At 52.0% G+C, this 17,682-nt stretch overlaps 1 protein-coding gene across 12 annotated transcripts; it reads right to left on the minus strand.

The window, feature by feature from the left end:
* Positions 1 to 3,835: 3,835 nt before the first annotated feature.
* On the minus strand, positions 3,836 to 17,574 carry SF1 (splicing factor 1). Of its 12 annotated transcripts, none has more exons than XM_039244713.1 (14): positions 16,815 to 17,573; positions 15,394 to 15,522; positions 12,620 to 12,695; positions 9,431 to 9,583; positions 9,187 to 9,276; positions 8,654 to 8,837; positions 8,451 to 8,566; positions 8,235 to 8,342; positions 7,352 to 7,532; positions 6,817 to 7,090; positions 6,423 to 6,482; positions 6,127 to 6,306; positions 5,186 to 5,390; positions 3,836 to 4,750 (listed from the first exon to the last, which is right to left on the minus strand). In XM_039244713.1, the coding sequence occupies exons 1-14, from the start codon at positions 17,188 to 17,190 to the stop codon at positions 4,621 to 4,623; spliced, it is 2,262 nt and encodes a 753-aa protein (XP_039100644.1). In that variant the 5' UTR covers positions 17,191 to 17,573; the 3' UTR covers positions 3,836 to 4,620. The 12 variants fall into 12 exon arrangements, with proteins under 12 accessions (XP_039100644.1, XP_039100648.1, XP_039100645.1 ...); XM_039244717.1 differs by having other exon boundaries at positions 17,160 to 17,571; XM_039244720.1 differs by having other exon boundaries at positions 4,631 to 4,750; positions 6,813 to 7,090; positions 17,160 to 17,572.
* Positions 17,575 to 17,682: the final 108 nt, after the last annotated feature.

The raw sequence follows: 17,682 nt of genomic DNA on the forward strand, positions 1-17,682 counted from the left end.
CTGTTGCTGTCCTTCAAGGAGCTCTGAAGTGACCTTTCAAGAGGAGAGGGATGGTAATCAGATTACAGGCCAGCCGGATCTGGCCGGGGGCTGCCAGCCCAGAGCAGGGGCTTCTGGGAATTGTAGTCCTGAGCCCCCAGGGGCAGGAGAAACCAGCACCCCCACCCACTCATAACATTGGCCAGTGGTATTGGGTCTGTGAGGCACCGGCCAGGTGATTGGAGACCTCCTCCCACTCATGCCTCCCATCTGGGGCCACAATACTGGACAGGGACTCAGGGGGCCAAGGTTCCCAGCTGTGACCTCACCTGTAAAGCGGGAGCCTCTGCACCAGGAACTTTCTGCCAGTTACTCGACTTCATGTCCTGGTAGCTACAGGACCTTCCCTTGGAGGCTCTGGCTGTCCCCAATCCACTGCTCACGCCCTGGCCCCAGCACTGATTTGCTGTGTGACCTTAGGCTGGTTGCTTTACTATTCTGAGCCTTGAATGCCTTCATCCAATTTATACTCTCAAATAAGAATATTAATTCCTGCCTCCTCCAGCTGCTGCCTCCTACTCCTAGGGAGGCCGCCTTTTGGATCCTGCTTTGTTCTTTGAGCAAAAGGAGCCCAGGGCTTTGTGCAATTTCAAAGGCTGCCTGGGCCTCCCGGGCAGCGGGCTGGTGGAGAAAGAACCCGGTGTTCTGGTCTGAGGGCTAGGGAAGCAGGTCACAGAGGCCTGGACGGCTGCAGGACGTTACTGAGAGCCTGGCCTGGGGAAAGCCGAGCGGTTTCCGAGGACCTCCTGAGCCACAGCAGACCTGGCCCTGGAATCACGAGCTTGGGGTGGGCTCTAACCCCAAGTTTTCCAATCCCGCACACTCCTCTCCCCTGCCCCGCTAGCTGCTATGCTTCATAGTGAGAAAGATCAGGAAAACACCAAAATGTGCCCACATGGATATGGTGGGAATACAAACTTCCTTAGAGGCTCCCATCCTCAGCCCCGCCCACAGAGCTGTGCCTCTGTTGGGGGGGGTGGGTGGAGGGGGGGTAGTGGCTGTCACCCACCCTGGATCCAGAGGTTTTGTCTCCAGTGGGTCGGGTCTCTCCGGGTTTGGCTAACGTCTTGGGCCGCTGGGCCGGACTTACAAAAGGCTGCTCTTCAGAGTAGAGCCCAGAAGGCTGGTTGGTGGGTTCCCCTGAGGAAAGATGACCGTCACCTGTGCAGTCACCCAAGTCGTGATGGAACCCTGGCCACACACACCTCTGCCCTGACCCCTAACTGCTTACAAGTTTATTTCCCTGCCGCCAGGGGCCTGCTCCCAACCATTCCCAAATTCTCACCTTGCTCCCCAAATGAACCCAGTGCGCGTCCAGCTGGCTGGCCCTGGTGCTGCCCCCCGCCCCCCACCATGTGTCCGCGCTGTGCTCGCCCTTCTGTGCTCACGCCACTTGCTCAACTGGGACTTGTGCCGTTTCTACTAGGAAACAAATTACTTTTTTTTTTTTTTTATGTTTTTTATTTGAGAGAGAGAGAGACAGCGTGAGCAGGGGAGGGTCAGAGAGGGAGACAACAGAACGTGAAGCAGGCTCCAGGCTCTGAGCTGTCAGCACAGAGCCGACGCGGGGCTCGAACCCACAAACTGTGAGATCATGACCCGAGCCAAAGTCGGACGCTCAACCGACTGAGCCACCCAGGCACCCCGAAACAAATTACTTTTTAAAAGTAGGCTCTGTGCCCAATGTGGGGCTTGAACTCATGACCCTGAGATTAAGGGTCACATACTCTACCGAGCCAGCAAGGTGCCCCCAGAGAAATTACTTTTTTTTAAACCCTTGTTTTATTCTAAAGTAGGCTCCATGCCCACATTGGGCTTAAACTCACGACCTTGAGATCAAGAGTCTCACGCTCTATGGACTGAGCCAGCCAGGCGTCCAGAAATGACTTTGGAGTGATTTCTCTTATATCCTTTGGTGGGTCTCTTTGGTCTTCGTTGTCAACGGCCCCCACTCAAACAGTTTCCAGGCTTTTCTTCCAGGAGTGATGCCACCCCAGCCCAGCACGAGGACACCTTGAAGGCTCAGGCTGACCTACTTGCGTCCCCATGCCCTTTCCAATCTCTCATTCCCCACCCAGTGCTGCGTGTGCAGAACGATCTTGAACCCTGGAAGCACTTGACCTACCCGAATTACTCCAGGTTGTTTATGTCTAACTAGGTTTCTAACCAGAAATCCTGTCTCCTTCTCTGGACCAATCTTGGGTTTCTCCAGAGCGAACACTGACCTTTCATAACCGGTATTCCTTTCACCAAGCAAGCTGAGGGGGCAGGGAGCCAGAGCCGAGGTGACAGGGCAGAAAGGCTCGGGCAAAGGGCTTTCCCTCCACGCTTCAGGTCCCAGGGCGGGTGGCAAAGCGTCTCCCTCTCCCGACTCTGTCTCAAAGGCAGGTCGCTCGCGACACTTCTGAAGGCCAAGCTTTCCTGTCTCTGTTCCATTTAGACCCGAGCTCCTTGGAGAGAGGCTCCAGCCGGGCCTTAGCCACTTTGCTACTCTCCAGAACCCTAACAAAAGCTGCCAAAAGCTGCCCAGCAGGCGCAGGGAGGGAGCTGGCCCCAGGGGAGAGAGATGGAGGAGATAGCGGAGCTGTGGTTAAGTCATTTATTGATTTTATTTCTAAAACCCACATAGCGCCACTTTGCCTCTTCCAGAGCTTCAAAGAGCTAATTAACCGCCCAATGAGCCCACCAGGGAAACCGGGCTTGTGGGGGAAGCAATGAGGTGAAGCCAAGGTCAAAGAGGGTTGCTAGGCCCCAGGCCCTGCCCCCATTCCGCCAGTTAAGGACAAAGAGAAGAGCCTTCTCTGTAGTTTTAGGGCCTGGTTAGAGAAGCCCACCGAACTTGCCTTGCTTCTGAGGTTTCTTAACCCCGCAGGCCCGTGGCAAAGGGGTACAGACATCCCGGATGCGGCACACAAAACCGGTTGTGCTTCACACAGAAGGCGCTGAGCAGGCCCAACTTGAAGGTGGAAAACAGCCCAGGCCAGAGTTGTCCCCCCTGGCCAGGGGCTGGTTGTCCCTTAACCTCCTCCAAAGGAAAGGCAGCTGGGAAGGGGCGGGCTCAATCAGGGTCTCCCTAGGGATGGTGCAGGCCAGCAACCGGAGTAGCCGCCGGGGCAAGGACCTCACCGCCTCCTCGTGCAGCCCTGACACGGATCTTTTCTGGTGCCAGGACAGGCACCACTCACTGCCTCACATGTGGAAGAACAGTCCGAGACCCTCTGCAAGGAAGTGCTTACAAAAAAGCACAGATGTGGCCCTTGCTCTTGCCCCCCCAGCCCTACCGCCTGTGGCACTGGCGGCCTGCAAGCTAGTCACCAGCAGAGAAAGAAAAAGCCACTTGGCGGTTTTAATTTTAGCTGCTCTGTGCCTCACAGGCAGGATTAGTTGGCTTGACCTTTAGTGCTGCTGCCTCCCTAGGCCTGGGGCCTTGGTCAGGTGGCAGCTTCCAGCAACCAGAGCTCATCAGATGGGGGGTTGGGGGTGGGGTCCAAGCCCCAGGGAAACACAGGGACCATGGGGATGAGGGGCAATGGGGGTGGAGAGGAGGTGCGAAGACCTGGGTCTCAGCTGTTAACCAGCCAACAGAGAGAGATGTGGGGCCACCCACCCACGCAGGCTTCCACCAGCAAAGCCACACACGGGGACACAGGTGGGAGGCTCTGTAATTAATGTCCCAGCTGTCCCCAGGGAGAGCGGGCGACTGGGGCCAGGAGCTGACGGAGGTAGGAAGTCACTTCGGTGTTGCTGTTAGAGGTGGGGGGAGTGGTTAAGAGAGAAGAAAATGAAGACACAGACCCAGAAAAACCACACTGCTCTTTTATTCAATGGAACACCCCCCTTTAACGCAGTGTTGAATCATACACCGAAAAAAAGCCCAGAGAAATTTCTGCAGATAAACCAGTGAAGAGAACGCGCATTATACATTATTGTCAACATAATCACTCCATGAAGAGGGAAGGGAGAAAAAAGGAAGTAGAACGAAAAACAAGGGGCTCAAACCCTCAGACACTGCAAAACATTCAGACGTTTGGGATTAAAATAAAATTTAAAAGGAAACCTTCCAGGAAGGAGAGGAACAAATGGCATCTGAGGCCGCTTAGCCGCTCAGGGAGCATGGCAAGGACTCTCCAGGGCGGCCTGGGTGGCCCCACCCACGGCCGGCACGGGTGCCAGGACAGGTGCTGGCCCCGAACCTGGAAATTAACCCACTTCTCTACAAAGGTGGCAAAGACGAAAATCTCACACTACAGAAGAAAAAAAAAAGTCTCTGGGGTGGTCATGGCAACCTTGAGAATTTTAGAACCAAAAGACTTCTCCCCCCACCCCCGCAACTAGCCTGACATCAATGGCCAAAGCTTGCACCTAAAACCATTTGCTCCCTCCTCTCCTTGGGAAGAGAAGAACAAGGAATGGAGAAAAAGGAAAGGAATCTAATTGCAGCAGAAGATCGGGGAAGAGCATCTCCTTGGACGGAGTCTGAAGAAAGGGAGAGATCAGGAAATAACAAAGGAAAAAGAAAAAAATTAATAAAAATGTCACGATATGGAGCCAGCGTGTTCCGATTCCGTCCACAAAAATAACTCAGGCTGCTTTGCCGAACCATCCTGTCCACCAGGGGCGCTGCTGAGGCTGTCTGCCTGGAAGGGTCACCAATGGGCGCGGAAAGTCCTCACTCTCATGGCTCGGGCCATCGCCGCCGCGGGGAGGGATCCTGGCGGCCCGGTTTGGGGAGAGGCAAAGGGAGTTGGGTGAGGAGAGAAAGAAGACAAAGAAGACACTCGATGCTACAGGGCGCCAGGAGAGCCCAAGCTGGCGCCCCTACTACCACCTGCCCGTTCCCAAGCGAGTCCTCGGTCGCTTGGCCCAGCCCGGTGCGTGCACACACACACATGCGTGCACACCAATCACATGCGTGCATCCCAATGTCTGGCTCCATATGGTGAGGTTCGGCGTGTGTTTAAACGAGACCAATTCTCTCTATATATAATATATATTTTCTTAAAAAAACCGAGTCTAGTTCTGTGGTGGAGGCGGTGGGGGAGCTGGAGGCATCCCGAAGGGCGGCATGCCCGCCACCCCCATGCCCATCATGGTGACAAAGTTAGAAGGGTCCATGGGAGGCGGAGGAGGAGGGGGCGGGGCATACATCATGCCGGCGGAACCAGGCGGCGGAGGCGGCGGAGGGGGAGGGGCCCCGGGCGGCAGAGGCGGCTGGACCCCGGGGGGCAGGGGCACCATAGTGGGGTTGCCTTGCATCTGAGGGGCTCCTGGAGAAGCTGCGGCAGCCGCCTGCTGCTGTTGCCATGGCGGGATGGACCCTGTGCCAGCGCTCGTGGTGGTAGTCGTCGTATCTGGGGTGGTAAAGAAGCCCAAGGTCACACGCGCGGGGGCACACCGCGGCTCTCTGCGGCTGCTGCCTTGGGATGGGGGGGCGAGGGGCGCCTGCTCCTTGCTTGGCATGCGGTACGGTGGTGGGGGGCGGGCGGGCGGGGCTGTCCTGGTGATGGGGAGTGGAGGGGTGGGCAGGACTACCCTGGGGTCAGCCTCGAGGTCTCTGGGCTTAACAGAGTAAGCCCTTTGTCACCAATGCCCCTGGAGGGGCTGAGGGAAAGGTACCAGACACAAGAACCGGCTCTGACATCCCTCCGCCCATCCGCCGCCACCACCGAACGGCACATTCAACCTCAAGGCCACAGCTACTCTCCCCGCAGCCCGGTCCCATCCCTGCAGTCGCTCAGGCCCCAATCACATCCCTCTCCACAGCATGCAAGCACCCTCCTTCCCCACCCCGGCCTGACGCACGGGCTCTGGCCAGCCACTGGCTGGCTGCTCACGCAGCCGGCTGCAAGCCTGCATTTCTGGTACCCTCCCTACGCTGGGAGGTTCCCTCCAGGTCCCCCAAAACCTCTCCCTAGACACAACCACGCCAAACACCAGTTCTCTTCCCCAAGATCCCCAGGATGGGCCACGAGGCCCTTTCTGTTTACGTCCCCAGCAGAGACCAGCGTCTCTTCCCAGGGCGTCCGCCTGCCCATGTGACCACCTCCCCATCCCACCCACCCCCAAAGGCCCAAATATTCCACTCACTTTGCTGCCATGGCAAGGGGGTACTGGAAGCCATACTGCTGCTGGGCGGAGGGGGTGGCGGAGGCTGCTGCTGCTGCTGCTGCCATGGGGGAAGAGGACCAGAGGGAGGGGGCGGGGGCTGCCCACTGGGAGGCGGCGGCGGCGGCGGCATCATGCCCATAGGCGGCGGCGGCATCATACCTGCAGGGAGGTGAAGTTGACGGTGAGGCCTCAGGGGAGGAGAGACTTAGGACAGAGACCCCTAAGGCCCAGGACAGGGCAGACCCCCAAAGCGAGCAAGGGACGGGCTGCATTACCTTTTCCTTGATGCAGGCGATAGACCCCAGAGCCCACAGGCGTACTTCCCAGGTACTGATCTTGATGGAAGGAAAGAGCAGGGACTTAGCAGGACATTGGAACTAGCCAGAGAAGATCTCCCCACCGACAGCACTTTCAGTCATACAGCCTGCAATCACTACCCTCGTAGCAACAGTTCTAGAACCTTGCCTTGAAGAAGCGGGGCTCTGTCTACCCCACGCAGAAAACACTTCCTGAACCAGAATGAAGTCGTGCTCCTCCTGGAGCCCAAGCCTTGGCAGGAGACCTGGTGCAATGCCCAGCCACTCCGAGGGCTGCTTCCAGCTCGCGGCAACCTGATGTAACCCTTGCTGCTCCCAAAGCCCCAAGATTTCTGGTCTGACACTTACTTACCCATTGGAGGAGGGCCATGATGCCCAGGTGGGTGGGGGCCCTGGTTCATCGGTGGTGGTGGCGGCTGCATCCAAGGGGGTGGGGGTCCATTAGGGTTGTGCTGCATGGGATGTCCACCATGCCCACCTGTCAGGCTGGGTAATGGGTGTGGGAAGCTGTGGGGGCCACCTCCGGGCCCACCGGGACCACCTCCGTGCATGCCGTGGTAGGGCCGACTCTCCGAAGGGCCGGAATTCATCCAGGGTGGGCGGCTCTGGGTGGTGGACATGAGAGACTATGTGAGAGCATTTCCCGCCAACGTCCCTGCTTGCTCCCCCTGGTGGCAACACTGTTCTTTCGGCTCTGCCAAGAGGACCAAAACACAAGGACAGGATCTTCCCCAAGTGAGAGATCCCCGAACATCCTGACATCCGGAAGAACAATGTTGCCAGCCATGTCTGTCCACCTGCTCTACCCAGAGCATCTGGCCATAGCGCCCCGGTCTCTGAGGAAGAGAATGGGGGCCAGGCCACAAGAACCAGCCCCGGAAACTCACCGGGGGAGGCGGGTTGTTGGCGGGAGCGGCAGGCCGAGGTGCGCTGGCCAGGGGCGTGGCAGCGGGCCCAGAGGTGGAGCCCACAGATGCTGGCACAGGCGCTTCGCCCAGCTCAGCCATGAGGGACAAGTACTCTTTATCCATCCGGGCTTTATCCTGAGCTGACTGGGGGTCACCGGGCCTGAAGGTGGAGTAGGGAATAGAGAGAAAAGGAAAAACACCTCATTATTAGGAAAGTTTTACTTTCTGAGAAATTGACGGTTTTGAGGAATCCAACCATCCTTCCTCAAAAGAGTCTCATCAAATTTTCAGTTCTGTGCCCCGCTCTGCCTCTGGGATCACCACGTGGATCTCTGCCACAACAGAGATGACCGAGAGCACATGACCATGCCAGCCACGGGAGCCAGGAGAGCACAGGCTCTTCCAAAAAGCAAACTTGCTTGCATCAAATCCTACATTCCCAGTTTGAGGGAAAGAACATATGCAAGACTAGAGCACTTGCCACATTTTCCACAGGAGAAAAAAGTAGAAAAACAATGCTATCAAGGGCTGGTTCAAAACCGGTCAAGAATCCAGACTGCTTAGCAGCAAAAAATAGCTAACACTGAGCCACAGTAAAAACATGTATACCCACAGTGGAAGTTTCCAATGTTCCTGAACTCACGATGAGCCACAAGATACAGATGTTCTGCACAAGCTGCTTCTAATCATTCTGGGCTTTTAACATCACACCATCACGGACCACATTCACAGAAAGGAAGCTTCTCTCAGGTCCGAAGAGTAACGAGTAACTAACAGTAACCCACCAACAACATGCTAACAAAAAAAAAAAAAAGCCTTGCACACCACAGGCTACAAAGAAGCTCCAACTCCAGCCGCTCACCTTTGGAATTTACAATCAGAAGCAATGTGGCCAGCCCCCCCACACTTGGTGCACACTGTGGTATTGGTGATGCTGCGGGTCTCTGAGCTCTGCCAGGGTCTTAGGATCCTGTCGAGGAAGGAGGGGGGAAAAAGTCATCAAGAGCTAGGGTCAAGCTCCCTTCTCCCACAGGTGCTTTAGGTCTGCGCACACTCTCCCTTCAAACTGATGACACACCTGTTATCATCTTCCCGAAGGGTCCCATTCAAGCGGGCCAATTCCCGAAGCTGCATCTTCCGTAGATCATTCTGGTCCTCAGGGGTCTCAATACCCTGCTTCAGGATGTTTCTGATCTAGCGGAGATGAAACGGACACAGTTAGGGGAGCACCGAGGCCACCGTATGACTTCTAGCAAAACGCTGCATTTCCGGCCGCCTCACCTGTTCCACGGCTTTCTTCACATTCTCCATGGTGTTGGCGGTAACTAGGGCGTGAAGCGGCTCATCTTCTCCAGGCAACATCTGGCCATCTTTGCGACCAACCTTCCCTTCTTTGACAGACCCCTTTCCCCGGATCATAATCTTGGCATTACACTCCTTCTCTATGTTCTTCAAGGTGTTCCCTCTATCAGAAGCAGAAAGAAGACAGTTTTTGTATTATTTGCCAGGCAAGGACACACGCCAGAAGAGACAGAGCAGGCTGATCATGCCGGCAGGAAAGTGTGAGTGCACGGATTTTCCCACCAAAAGCTCCATGACCCCAATTAAGGGCAGCCACAGCAAACAAGCCCCAAGATCGGACTTCTCTGCAGTAAAATGCAGAAGTTAGAAGAGATTTTCTCACAGAAAGGCACGAACTCCCACCAAAAACAGGAAGGGAAGCCATCAATGGCACCGAACGGGGCCTCGGACAGACCTCTCTCTCTCAAGTTCTCAGGAATGATGCGCTGTGCTGCAGGACCGCACTTACTCACCTGGGCCCAATCAGCAGCCCCACGAAATTGATTTCTGGATACTCATCTTGCGGAATCATTACTTTATCGCTCACCCGTGTTGCTGGAGGTCTAAGAAAGAAAAGACTCATGGACTTTGCATGTTTCTGAGAGAGGACAAAAACAAGGCACAGCTCTTCTAGAACCGAGAGGATATGTGAGTACCGGAACAGCTCTCCCAGATCACAGGTGTCCTCATCCTGGACCACCCAGCCCCTCTGCTTACTTGTAATCTGCAGGCGGCTTGAAATCAGGGTTGAGGGCAACCATTTCTGTGATGAGGTTGTGCCGCTCCTCTTCAAGCTTTTTGCGGGTACGGAACTCACGGGTGTTAAGCCGCTTCCCCTCGCTATTGTAGATGGGCTCAGGGGAAGGGGACCTGTGGGAAACAGAGCCCCGTTACTGCTCTGCCTTCACTTTTCTCATCCCACACGGGCTAAAATTAGTCTTCCCCAGCCCCTCTGCCTCTCAGACCCTAACACAACACTCTTCGGAGGAACCGACCATAACGTGTGCTATTCAAGATCGTGTGGATTGGGGAGATGAGAGCTGGCTTAGCATTAGGATTGGGGTGTGTGTGAGAAAGGAAAAAAAAAACGGTCTGGTTTCTAATTGTTGAGAAGAAAAATGTCTGTCCTTCTGGGGGATAATCTCTTGACTGTAAATGGCAAGGACAGTATCATCTTCTGGAGTCTTCTTGCCAAGTATGGATTTTTCGTTTAAAAAAAAAACTGTACAGTATTACAACTCTATGAACCACGGAAACCCCAAGTTTAGGTAAAATGTGGACTCTTGCAGAGCTCGCGCCCTATCAGGAAGAGTGTCTGCACCCCTACCGCAGAGTACTAAGTACGAGCTCTTTAACCCAATGCGACTGGGACTCAAGGCTGCTGCAGCTACTTGGCCCCACAATGGAGAGAGATGGTTCAAGGCTTCGTCTCTGCTTTTCCTTCAATGGCCTGGCTGGCTGTGTCCAAGGCCCAGGAGCCAACCTGTTTTCTGGCTGTTCGAGGTTGGGGAGTCTGGGTAGAGAAAAACGTTAAAGTGCTAAAGCAGCTTCTGCTAGAGGCTGCGAATGCAGATTTGGTCAAGTACTTGTCTAGGGTCTGGACCTGCAAACGGCAAGGGGAAAACCTAGGATTCTCCACCAGAGTTTACAAGTCCAGAAAGCAGATTTTCTCTCTCTCATTTTTTTAAGGAGTAAAATGCTGTTGCTACAAGTAAAAAATAGTAATGATAAAATGGTCAGTTTACCACAGCTGGAATTTGCGGTAATAAAAAAAAAGAGACGTTACGCTCCTAGAATTCTGAGTTGAGATTACAAAAAGGACCATAGCTTGATATTCTGAATGAAAATTTAGTAGCAGCTGCAAGAAGGGAAGAGATCATGTGGATCAGGTTATTAAAAAAAACATCCTGAAAGTAGTCAAGACTCCTATACCCTTGGTTTAGTTGAGAGAACCTTGTCTAGTTGGAGAGCAAGGACTGAACTCGGCTGCTCCCACTGTCTTCAGCCTAAAGGGAACCATGTCATACCACATTACACACACGATGGAATAAAAGGTCAGGTTTGTTCATGGCTAATGACGGCTAAATGACACCTCCGTTTCTAGCATTTATATAAACTGTTGACACAATCCAATGATAGTGAACAAAAGCAAACATACCCCAGCTCATTAGACTATCAGCTTATACATTTAAGTCTATAAAAGATCTTAAAAACATTTTTAACTGTGCAACTTAAGCAACATCAAAATAGCAGAAAGTGGCTTAATGTTGAGAATACACCTTCTTAAGAAATAACCTTATTAAGGTAAGAAACTCATGCAATTTCCTCCAACCTGGGCTCAAAAGCAAAACCAATGAGGCATTAGGCCCTCTTTCAAACTGAATACAAGGGAGGAGAAAACTCTGCTCTGGTTGGATTTCTAACATGCTTGACATTTCTAAGTCCCACCCCACAGCTGTCTAGAATTTAAGCATTTCTGGCTAATCAACAGAACAAGTTTTACCAGTACCAAATTGGTCATTTAAAAGCCTCCCAACAGTTTAACCTCTTCCCAAATTGTGAATGTAAAAGGCAATAAATAGCTAATATTCTAGGTCAGAATGGCCCGACTTCTTCACTTCGAATAGGCATCATATAGATGAACTAAACTCTAATCCCAGTTCTCCAGAAAGCAAAGGTTTGTTAAAAATTCAACCTTTTGAGGAATTGCCTGGTAACCTGTTAGACATATTACTAAACAGAAAAAGGCCCAAAAAAAAAAAAAAGCACTCAACAGTTGTGGTCTACAACCTACAATGCAAATCTGGGGGGTGGGAGGGGGGGTGGAAAAACAACACCAAAAAATATAAAACACAACCTTCCAACCAAAATCTACAGGTAAAAAATAATAAATTTAATCACGTAAAGTTAGAGAACACATGGAGAAACTAATTTGTTCCCTGACAAATGGCAGCAGAAAGATGCATAAGCGAGTGGCTTCTAAAACCATTATATCATCTTCCTGATTTAATGAGCCATTAATTGGGTAATAAAAGCCAAAAACACTAATTCTTAAAGTGCTTTCAACTGTGATGCGTTCACTAAGAAATTTCACCGAGAGGGAGGCACACTGCCCTTTTGGTAGATGGACCGGACTTTAGTGGCTTTAAGTTCAACCAGCCAGTAAAATTACTGGTTAAAAAGTTCATTTCCCTCAGACTCTTCAAAGCTGAGAGAAATGATAAACTGAAATGACATGACCACAGCTGTTTGAAGACCCCACTCTTAAAAAAAAAATAATAATAAAGGTGATTTAGGGTTGGCGGCTAGCCTTTCCCAAATAGGTGAGAAATGTTCTGGCCCCTCCCAATACCCCCAGGCAATGGCCAAGGCTGAAAATTCACTGGCAGTGAAGGAAGGTGGTTAGAAATCTCAGCTATTTTAAAACCATCTCAAAACCACAAGGAGGACTGCAGCAGTGAGTTAACCAGATTGGGCTTCTGGTCTGCTCAAACCCAGTAATGCTTAAAAATAGTCTTAATCCCTGCACCGTGTACCTGTGAGAAAAACTCTATACCCTTGGCTTTCCACCCAAGCGGTTACTGTGAAGGCTGGTGAACGGGCCACACCTCCCTGACCCTAGCGAGGGTGAGTAAATCAGGTGAAAACCTACACGCTTACCAATTGCAAACCAGTTGTCCATTTTCCCGTAACTTTTGACTCTGCTAGCAATTAAGTTTCACTCCAATTTTCTAACTGATGACTAACCACATAGATTGCTAATTAAACCCTAGGCCCAATAATCAAGAGTATTATCAGTCGTCTTACTAGGATTTCTTTGAACTGACACATTATGTTGCCACCAGTAAAACGTATTGAGAAAAAGGTAAAAGCGTTACTGTCAGCTGGTTAAAACTGTTTCCCAACCTGTCCTCAGGGTTAGGGGGGATGCCCAGGTCTCCTGTGCGCAGTTTACGAGTCAGGTCTTCTATCTGCAGTTGCACTGGAAGAAACCAGGTTAGGAAAGAAAAAAAAAGGATGGAAAAAAGACAATGTTACCAAAAAACATCTCAAATCTCAACAACAAGCATGAAGAACTCGGAGACTTTGAAAGGGACGACTGATCAGTGAACACTTTGAGGCAAAAACCCCCAACCACCTATCGGCAGGAGTCCATTTACATCTATAGGTATTTTTCACTTCAAAATGGTTATCACTTAAGGAAGCAAACAGTTTGTTGGAAGAGGGGTTAGCAGTATAGACTGTTCACTAAGGCCAACATCAAAGCAATGGTTCGGTGTTCCGCCTCTCCCTCCCCACCAAGTGGCACCCAGAACAAAGCACTATGTTATCATCAATACCCTGTTCCCGACCAAATTACTTGGAGGGCAAGACTCTTGAGAGTTTGTGTATAATAAGTATTAAGCATAGCCCAAAATGAAATCCAATTCACATGGGACAAGGAAAAATACCAGTTGAGCAAAGATCATTTTCATTGATACGATTCAAAATTCCTCAAATAAGACATTTAATAACCAATTCAATACCTCATAAAAAAGTTTATCATACATACTCTTTTTGTACAACCCGATCCGTACTAATAAGGATCTCCTAGTACCTGTTGCTTTTGTTCAAATCTTCATATACGTTAGTAAACCAGTAAACCGTGAGAAGTTAACAAGTCTGTTTTCAGACTTGCTCCTTGTGAGGGGAGTAAAAGTAGGAGTGTAGAAAACAGAAGTGTGGGTCAAGGAGAATGTGTGTGGCCCTCAGACCTTGACAAATGAGGCTGTATGTGAAAGAGAGAGGAGGGTTTCACAAAAGTTCAGTGACTCCAGGGAAATGTTACCCGGCTGATTTCTCAAGATAATGGGAACTGCAGAGCAAGATCGTTTTCTTCAGCGTGCTGAATAGCCACCTGTTTCTTACCTTTGTAGCATCTGAGAGTTGTGAGCAGGCATCTCTAACAAGGGCAAGTTATTAACTAGGCTGGGTTAACGTTAAGTTGGCTCCCAAACAGGACTAGTACAGGTCTAGCCCAAGCTCTCCTAGTTTTAAATACACCCCACAAAGCTATACCATATACCCACTCCCAATTCCAGATGTGAAAATCCACCTTCCTATCAAGAGAAGATACTTGGGGGCAACTGTACAAAGCAGCGTGTACTAGGAGAGACAGAAGATGAGTAAGATCTCAGGACCCCTAAGCCCTTTTATGCCAGGAAAGTTCTGACTTGACGGGCAAGTATTAAGCTCAAGAACTCAAGTGAAAGTCCCCCTCATGGGGGCAGGCAGTCCTAACTACTGTAGGGATGTGGGGTCTGATCTAAGGAAATAGCTGGCAATTAAACCGGAAGTTTGGGATCTTCCTTGGAGCTGAGATCTACACTGGCCTCAGCTTTGACTCTATCCACTTTGATTATAGCTGTAAACAGTCCTTCGGGCTCAGTGCATTAACTCCCTACACAGAAGAGAACTGAAGAGATATAGAGAATAAGTTTGCTTTTCCCATTTTCTAAGACTGTTTGTGTTCTTGGGATGTCATCCCACTAGGGACATTTCACAAGGTTGTAAAGACCCAGACCGATCTAATATAGGAGATGAGGGGGTGGGTGGCAGTAGATTGGAACAGTGGGGAAAGAAGAAATATTAGTACTGTGAGAACAAGATAAACAATTCCAACACCCCAAAACGCTCAGCATTTAAAAAACGTGAGATTAAGATCCTCAAGGGTAACACATGCCAGGCTTGAAGCTTGTATTTGTGAAGGGCCCAGCCTCATTGGCCTAGGCAGCTTTTGCCCTAATTTACTCCAAAGGGGATGTTTATTTGGTTAGTAAGATATATTCTGAAGTGAACTTTTCAGAAACAGCTGCAGATACATGAATAAAGGTGAAACTTGCATTAAAAACCTTGTGTTTAAAAAAAGGTAATTTTGAGATTAACCTCATTTACATTGTGGACAGTCATTGTTAATTCTTGCAATTTCCCCACAATTAAGATCTTTCACCCTATCACCTCCTTCCATATCCAAGTAGCACCCCTTTCCCAGCAGAGTTCTTTGATGGTAAATAGTACAAGAGCCCTCGTTTTAAGACAGCTCTCCAAGACCAAACCAGAAAAGATGCTGAAGGAAAGGTTAGATTCAACAAAATGGTAAAAAGGGGTGCACTGTGAACACTTTCAGAGACAGCCTTTGATTAAATTAAATTTTTTTTCTTTTCAGAAAGTACCTATAAAAAAGTAAAAGACCACATTTGAAGGGGAGGGAGGAATATGAAATTATGGTGAAAAGCCATGCTGTGAAAAAGGTACTTAGTTTATAATACCTGCAGTGTTCTCCACTGGGCCGTGTCCAGAGAGGCAGAAGACACTCCCCTCACAACTGACAATGAACAGGAGCTGAAAAGGGCAGGTGGGGTGCTGGACCGGGGACTGCCCTCACTCCTAAGGTGGATCCCTCTACCTTCCTGGCACTCATGGAGAACACTGCTGTTACAGACAGACCAAAACAAGGAGCTGCAAACGCAGGACTTACACAGCAAAAACTGATGTTATGTCAAAGTTAAGAATACACACCTGCTGACACCTCATCTTAAAAGAACAAGACTTTAAGGTCTCAAACTGACAACACATAGAATGTTGCTCAGAATAAATTGTGACAATCTGAAAACGCATTTGGGTGCAGAACGTGTATTTACCTATATAAGCTCTTTCTTGTTCCCGAGTAAGTCCAGGGGGGATAACCGTAGGCATTCCCGGAATCACCGTCTTCTGTTCCATCGTATCTTGGTTCCAGCGACTCCTCTTCCGCTTCTTACTTGGGAAGTCTAAAGGCGGATAAAGTCCATCAAATGCAAATATAAACTGTCGAACTACAAACAGGCAGATCAAGACACTTATGACACTACATACAACCTCCACAGACTGCGGGAAGCCTGAGAGCTTGACCTAAGACATTTTGTAAATGTCAAAAATTAAAGACAAACCAGAGAGAAGTCAGAGACATGTAGCCACTACAAGGGGACCTGAGTCCAAAAAGGTTAAGGTTTCACGTTTAGAATGTGTCCCAAGAAACCATGAAGTACGTAAATGAACGAATATACGTCTTAAGTGTCAAAAGCTTCAGACCTACGCCACCTGTGGACGCCTTAAAAGCCCCAAAGGAGACAGAATATACTGAAGGATCAGGTTCGTGCAGTACTACTAAGGAAACTGCTGGTTCTTCCCCCCTCCCGACCAGTCACTTTTCCAACTAAACCTACCATTTACTAAGTGAAAAAGCCCCATTTTCCAACAAGATTACTTTTTTCTTCATCCGTTTGGCAAAGTTAAGTGTTCAATCGTCCGGACCAATTAGGCATACAGTACGGGATGTACCAAAAATTCAGCCAAGAACAAGCTGTACAACAGCAACCAAACCCTCCTCCTCAGATACAACTTGCAGAATTCCCTACACCGGTGAGACTCACAAGTCAGATCTACCTGCCAGGGAATGCAGGTCCAGGGAGCAAAGCCCCAACGACTAAGGGGAGGCATTACCAGATAATAAATGCACGGAGATCAGGAAAAATTTCTCTCCTTCCAAAAAGGGCTTCGGCCCCAACCACACCCTGAGGACTTCCAACCTTTCTTTCACTGTAATGAAAACCTTGCCTTGATGCAGAAAGAAGCTTGTCTTGCCATTTTTCTGCCTTTTGGACTGCCCTACAACCAGGAAGGAGGCGCTCCACGTCATCAACTGACCCTTTCATGGTGTCCTAACACGCACACCCACCACCCTGTCCGCCAAATCAACCCGCCCCACGCCCTTCTCCTCTACCAGGGGCTAGAGAACCACCCAGGTCCCCACCCGCCCCGCCAGATTTCGGTCCGGCCGCGAAGCGCGGCCACCACACTGCGCCTGCGCACAGCGACCCTTCGCCCTCCCCGCCCCCTCCGGCGCGCGTGCGCACTCGGGGCCCGAGAACCGGGCTGCGCGCCCCGTGGCGCCTCCGCCCGGGGCCTCCCCGTGCGCGCGCGCGCCCCTGCCGCGTGCAGCCGCCGTCGCCGCCGCCGCGCGCCCCTCAGGCGGCCGGGCCCGTCCGCGCGACGCCTCTCGCGCTCTCTCGGCCCGACTCACCTCCTCCGCCGCCGGCCGGGCCCGGCTGCTGCTGGTCCTGACGCGGCGGCTGGGGTGGCGGCAACTGCGGCGGCGACACGCGCTGGTAGAGCGGCGGCGGAGGGGGAGGAGGCGGCGGCGGCGGCGGCTGCTGGGGAGGCGGGGGCGGCGGCGGGGGCGGCGGCGGCAGCGCCGCGAAGGGGAAGGCCGCGGTCAGGGCCCCCACCGAGCCCACGGGCGGGGGTGGCGGCGGCGGCCCGGGCACCAGCAGCCCCGCCGCCCCAAGCCCGGAAGCAGGCGGAGGCCCCGGCTCGAAGCCCCCCTTGGGCCCGGAAAGGGGGGGGAGGCCGGGGGGGCCCAGCTTACCCAGCGGCGTGGCGTTCGCTCCGGTCGCCATGGTGCCCCCGGGGACCGGCACCGGCGGCTCCTTTTAGGCGGCGGCGGCTTCTTCGCGAACCTTCCGGGGGGAGGGGACCCGACTGCGCTGCCGCGGAGCGCGCGGAACCCGTCCTCTCACGCGGCGGGCGGCGGCGGCGCGAGACGCACAAAGAGGGAGGAGAGAGGGCGCCGCGGGGGCGGGCCGGGGGCGACGGGTCCGAGGCCTGGATTGGGCCGAGCCGAGGCAAGGGGGTCGGAATCGGCGGCCTCCGATTGGCGGAGCCTTAGCCCTTCTCGATGCACGCTGGGATTGGCCGGACCGTTAGGCCTGGCGAAGAAATGGCGGACGAGCCTGGCGAGCTAGGAGGTGTCGCAGCGCGCACTTCATTTGTTACTGCGCGAACTGAGCTCGGAGTCCAGAAAGGAGGGGGGTAGGGTGGGGCAAACTCTGTGACGTGAGAGCCAAGAGCTTTCTCATTGGCTGAAGTTGATTGAGTCAATCATTCTCAGT

This window comes from Hyaena hyaena, unplaced genomic scaffold, assembly GCF_003009895.1.
Source record: "Hyaena hyaena isolate Hyena2069 unplaced genomic scaffold, ASM300989v1 scaffold_248, whole genome shotgun sequence".
Taxonomy (NCBI): domain Eukaryota; kingdom Metazoa; phylum Chordata; class Mammalia; order Carnivora; family Hyaenidae; genus Hyaena; species Hyaena hyaena.

What these genes read in the sequence shown, in the direction of transcription:
- SF1 (XM_039244712.1), bottom strand. Translation starts at nt 17,190, where the DNA reads ATGGCGACCGGAGCGAACGCCACGCCGCTGGGTAAGCTGGGCCCCCCC. An exon ending in CCCGGCCGGCGGCGGAGGAG is followed by an intron (nt 15,523 to 16,814) that starts GTGAGTCGGGCC and finishes ATCCGCCTTTAG; the next exon opens with ACTTCCCAAGTAAGAAGCGG. An exon ending in TCGCCTGCATCAAGGAAAAG is followed by an intron (nt 6,307 to 6,422) that starts GTAATGCAGCCC and finishes ACCTCCCTGCAG; the next exon opens with GTATGATGCCGCCGCCGCCT.